Below are 6,000 nucleotides of genomic sequence, written 5' to 3'. Positions count from 1 at the left end.
GCACCGAATGGTTGAGTCAATTTCTTGCATATTCACATTATGTCTATTTATTCATTTATAAATCAATTTATCCCTAATTACCTATTATTTAGTATATATCTATATTTAATTACACACGTATCTATTTATTCATTCATAGGCAAACTTTGGTCAAAGTAGGCCTAAGTGTTACGTCCCTATAGAGTTGTCAATTTCTTATTCCATTAACTTATTTACAGATTTATTTACTTATCTATTTTATTTACTTATCTACAGGGAGAAGACTGGAGTGTTCGAGTGAATGTCACCTGCCAAGGCTTTCTCCTACACAATGCCTACAGAAATCGGTGTTTAGATTATTAGTATTGGCCTGGATAGGTTAATATTTATTGATTTTGACTCGATTTTATTTATTTATTTTTTCTTAGGCTGTCAAGACAAGCGCTTATGTAGGGAGGTGGGGGGAGGGGGCCTAAAGAATGTATGAAAAATGAGAGGAAAGGAAGCTATAAGCCTAAGCTTATTTGACTTAAAAAAAAAAAAAAAAAAAAAAGAGCAAGCGGTATGAAAAATCAAAGAAAAGGAAGCTATAGGTCTAAACCTATCTGCCTTTGTTAAGTATGAAGATTTAAAAAACTAACCAGTGTGTGTCTGTGCATGTGCATGTGTATGTATGTGTATGTGTTTATACACTTGGTGCCAAGCCAGAAGAAAACGAGAAAACAGGGAAAGGCAGATCGCCTATAGGCCTAGGCTTTTCGCCTCTGTTCAGTTGAAAGGTCCAGAACTAAAGCACTTGTGGGTGCATGTATGTTTTGGCACCTGGTAGGCCTACATAGGCCCAAAGAAAGCAAGTGAAAAATACGTGATAAAATTTGTGTGCGCATCTGTCTGTTATACCTGTATAATGACTCCCACAGATTCTCCGCCAGAATTTATCAGCAGCAGCAGTCATATGACCGCTGGTTCTCCACCAACAGGAAAACTTTTTCTTCTATAAAATATAGTGATTATGAACAGCACAATGAATTTTTATGCTAAGTAGCCTTCATCAATGAGAGATTAAAGTACCAGGGCTTTTTATAATAATAAATGAGAATAAGTGACATTGAAATATGTATTAGTTCAAAGGACAGTTTTTTAAATTTTATTCCATCATCAGTTAAGTTAGACTGCGTAGCGTATTAAATTTTTGAATTACACATAGGCCTACAAAAGTCAATTATTGTGTATATATATGTGTGTGAGAGTATCTATGCAAGTGCATTTTAACTTCAAGCCTAAAATCATAAGTAAGAAACACATTTGAAAAAGCATTCTAACAAACCCTAAATTTAGAAAATAAAATCCTACATTATTAAACAAAGGAAAACACCCCCTCTATAATGTCCTTCACAGAATGTATCCGCGCAAACATAGGGACAAGGATCATAGGAGGCCAATCCTCTGAAGTGGACGAGTATCCTTGGCAAACTCCTTGGTTTACAGGAATACGAATGCATCTTTCTCAGGAGGATCAATTATCAATGACAGGCTTATCCTGACTGCAGCTCACTCCTCAGCCTCGTAAGTTAAAAAAAAATCTTATGAAAGTACAAAGAAAACTATAGTAAAGTACTGGAGTAGCACTTAAGACTCCCAAGTTTCGACCAATTTTTAAAATGGCTACTCATAAGGACTCTGCACAAGAAAAACTAAACTATCAAAAAATACTTGAGATACTTTAAACTTTGCTTTCATTAGTACCATATATTTGAAAATGGCTACTCATACATTAGAGACAACTTAAAGTACGTAAAGTATATACTGTAACTAGCTTTGTCCTTTGTCAATCTCATTTTTCAAAATGTCTATGTCCTCCTTTGTCAGGGTCTCAGACTTCTTAATTGTAGAGAATATAAACCTTTTTTTCTTTCTTGCAAATGTAATATAACTTTTACCTTTTCAAATTTCAGAACATGAACAGGATCAATGCAGTTGCCCGCACTGGAGAAACCTGCTCTAAGTGAACAATAGTCTTTGTTATTCTAATAAAAAATATGTTAATTACACAACCTGTAAATATAATTCTAGGGCTGAGAACTAGAAGGGCCAATGTCATAAAACCATGTTTTCAGAAAAACGCATTTAAAATATTGCTTCCTTTATTAAAATTCAGGTAAGTACAGCAAACGAAAGCTTTTTTTGGGGGTGATTACTTCACTTATAATATTGGCCATTATAGCACCGAAACAGATAAATTTCTAGTTTAGTGACGGTCTTAACTACAATCGGCCATTTTTTGACATTGGGCCTTTTAGTTCTCAGCCCTAGAATTTATTTTGACTTATACTATAAACTTGGGATTCTGAAAAAGTAATGCCATACACATCATTTTTCCGAGAATAAATGTAAAATAATTTGTTTTTCTATTCCTTCTGGGCACATTGGCTTATAAAAACCTGTATGGAAATTATGTTAATCTACAAGTATAGTATACCATACTTTTTATTCTATATCCTGTAAGTAGGGTATTACGGTAAGCTGTTTTACAAATACTGAAGCTGATACGTGACACAACAATAAAAACCTGGAGATATGACAATGCTACAATTTAACCTGTACTTTCATTAACAATTACAACCTTTGTGTCATAAAAATCCTCAGAATATCTTGCATTTAGTGCAGTTAGTAGATGCAGTTTGGGCAGCCTTGTATGTATTTATATATGTTTCTCTCTACTTTCTGCAATTTGGTGTTGCTTTCTTATTTAACGTAACTTGTTTACACTACAATTTTTGCCTGTAAACATTTCAGCTTTGGTTCATATCAGTCACAATTAATGTTTCTTGTCTACCATTTACCTAATTATCTGAGAGTTGTACTATTACTATTTTCATTATATTAAAGTTTTCAGTTTTTTGGTATATGTTACAAAACTGAGTGAATATTAAAAATGAACTGAATGTATTTTCTTATTTGAAAAGATACAATTACGGAATCTCATCAAAACGAGGCTTTCACTGTTACTGTAACCTTTACAAGCAACTTGCAATAAATTATAAACATAAGTCAAAATGTAACAAAAGGAAATAGAGAGTAATTAAGAATAAGAAAAATCTATGTATCAAAACTCAACACTTTATTTCACGTTTCTACTAAGTGGAAGTACACTTTTACTCTTTAAAGTACAGCACATGTGTCGGACATCTCAAAAATATAGATCACTTACAGCAGTATTCTTGTTTGAAATGTCCTTCTTAACTTCTATATATCAGTTGAAATCACAATTTTTTTAATAAGCAGCAAATGGCATCAATTCTGCTATGTGAGACTTTTACAGCGAATGTTTTGTAGAGAAAAAATTGCTCACTTATCACTCACTCATCCCTGTGTATACAGAATTCGGTAATATATTCAAATGTGATACTATATTATGAATATAAAGTGATATGCCAAACATCTTTATGTAATATTTTATCTACAACACTTTGCAGTAATGCAAGAAACTTTCTCTCTTCTTTAAAATGTCTGCTTTTTGACGAAGATACAACACTTCGCGAAAACCAGTCGTGCACAAGTCATTTACCAGATGCACACAAAAACTAATCATATGATACTTCTTAAGCCTAATATGTCCTTCCTTGTATAAGGAAATACATGAAAAATAACAAAAGGCCCTTTACAATTGAAACTATAACCACTTGCATTCATATTCATTGCTTTTTTCAAATATACTTTACAATATTAATGTAACCTAACTACAAATCAATTTACAGGGACGAGACTTAACCTACTCACTATCGCTATCCGAACCAGACGACTTCCCTCCCCCTCCACTATCGCTGCCACTCCCGCTCTTGCTCCTGCTTCTGCTCCTACTCCTGCTAGCAGACTTACTCCTGCTTGGACTCGCGCTTCCTGACCTGCTACGACTGCCGCTCCTGCTGCGGGACCTGCTCTTACTCCTGCTCCTAGACCTGCTCTTGCTCCTGCTCTTGCTCTTGCTCCTGCTCCTAGACCTGCTCTTGCTTCTGCTGGCACTCCTGCTCTTGCTCCTGCTCGTGCTCCTACTTTTGCTCCTGCTGGCACTCCTGCTGCGGCTCTTCTCGCTGCTGCCGCCTCTGCTTTCCTTGTCGCTATCGGAGCCACTCCTGGACTCATCGTCAGAGTCCTTGATGGTGTGTTTGGCTCTCTCCAGTCTCTTGGCCTTGCCTGTCTCAATGTCCGATTCCCTTCTCATCTGAGGAGTAGATATTTTGCGCTCGGTCCTGCAAGAAAGAAATCGTCGGGAATTACGGTGTCAAAATAACTACTATACATTATTATTATTAGACTGGGATAGTAGTGTGAAATTTACACCAATGGCCAAGCAAGTGCTGGGACCTTGGGACCTGTGATGTGGTCATTCATCAGGGCTTACCCTAATAATATATGGTGTACTTATGCCTAACATCAGGGCTTACCCTTATAATATATGGTGTACTTATGCCTAAATATGTAATCTAAGCAAGTCCCTCAAGGCAAAAGAAACCATCAACTACTAACCATTCAGTTCCTTATTTTTGAGCTTATTCTTAATGGCCAAAAGATATATTCCGCATTTGTCTTACCCACATATTACATGCTGTACCTATGCCTAAGTATATAATCTTTGCACAACCTACAAGGAATAACAAACCATCAACTACTAACCATTATGTTTTCCTTTTTGAGCTTATTCTTGATAGCCGAGAGTGATATTCCACCTCCTTCTTACCCAGATATTACATGCTATACCTATACCTAAATACGTAACCTAACTACATCCTACAAGACAACAAACAACCAATTACTAACCATTCTGTTTCTTATTTTTGAATTTGTTCTTGATGGCCGAGAGAGATATTCCACCTTCATCGTCTTCTTCATAAGCATCAGGCTCCAAGTAATTTGCTGACAGGCCCTGGCTCGAAGCTTTCTCTCTCACACGCTTCTGTTTGACTTCGCGCCTCATGGAAGCTCGAAGACGGTCTTCGTCTCTCTGTCAGTGATTAAAATATACAAGTGTGTACAGTTTATGAACACAGCATCCTCTCATTCCTTTGTAGCACCTGGTAATACAAAGCATTACCAGTATTTAATCCTCAAATTGAATATCCCTCATCTTTCATGTGTATACAAAAGTTACAAACTTTTAAGGCTGAAACTTTGACTGACACAGCCAAGGACAACACAATAGAGTATATGTACCAAGAGTTACAGCAAAGTGTAAAATGCATTGCCATCTCCTAGGAGGAAATGGTTGCATAAAAATGGTGTGCACACTTTAAGCTGAAATTTGGTAATATGTATCACGAAGTACAAACCTCTCTCAAAATGTGCATGTGACTGTTTTATCAGCATGTAAGCAAATACATGAGGATGCCAGTATTAGTACTTCAATACTATTCTTAACCATAATTGCCAACCATTCTGCATGATTGTTAGACAAAAAAACAACTTATGGCATACATCAGAATATTTTGTTTCCATATGCAAGAATACTGTATGTGCTAGTTAGCAAACAGTCAATCATTTCTCGCACATTTAACAAAAAATATTCACCGCTACAGAAATTTTAAAAAATAAAAGTTAACATGATTACATAAAATATAAAAATGTTACAAACTTATAACAGTTTTAAAACTATAACTTTACAAGATAAAACAAATACCAAAACTTACCCTGATACTTTCCACTCGAGATGACTCAGGATCACGGGTCACAGCAGATAAGACTTTGACTCCAACTGCCTTAGATGATCGATCGGCCAAGGAGAGGGTCATCTTGCGATGGGTGAACGAGTCGGTTGAGTGCGGACGGAAGGTCAGTTTTGTGCGGAAGACGGCTTGACCTTGGAGACCAGTACCTTGCCTAATGAACAGATGATTGTGGTCACCCTGGAATAAACAATTGTACAAATTAATGGACTTTAACTTACTGGATTTTCTTTATTCATCAGCAAACATATTAAGATTACTTATTTCTTCCTATGCCACAACTTTGGATGGATGTCATACA

General features: G+C 36.0%; 1 protein-coding gene across 1 annotated transcript in view; it reads right to left on the bottom strand.

Moving 5' to 3' along the window:
- Positions 1-3,083: 3,083 nt before the first annotated feature.
- LOC135211842 (another transcription unit protein-like) overlaps positions 3,084-6,000 on the bottom strand; it is a 68,237-nt gene continuing 65,320 nt past the window's right edge. Inside the window, 4 exon segments of the mRNA XM_064245050.1 lie at positions 3,084-4,192; positions 4,194-4,222; positions 4,798-4,981; positions 5,664-5,879. Of these exon segments, the coding sequence (XP_064101120.1) occupies positions 3,752-4,192; positions 4,194-4,222; positions 4,798-4,981; positions 5,664-5,879 (870 nt within the window). The 3' untranslated portion in view covers positions 3,084-3,751.

The sequence above is a fragment of the Macrobrachium nipponense genome, chromosome 40 (assembly GCF_015104395.2).
Source record: "Macrobrachium nipponense isolate FS-2020 chromosome 40, ASM1510439v2, whole genome shotgun sequence".
NCBI classification, from domain to species: Eukaryota; Metazoa; Arthropoda; class Malacostraca; order Decapoda; family Palaemonidae; genus Macrobrachium; species Macrobrachium nipponense.
Note: the sequence above shows the minus strand (reverse complement) of the source record. Positions and strands in the feature narration are given on the sequence as shown.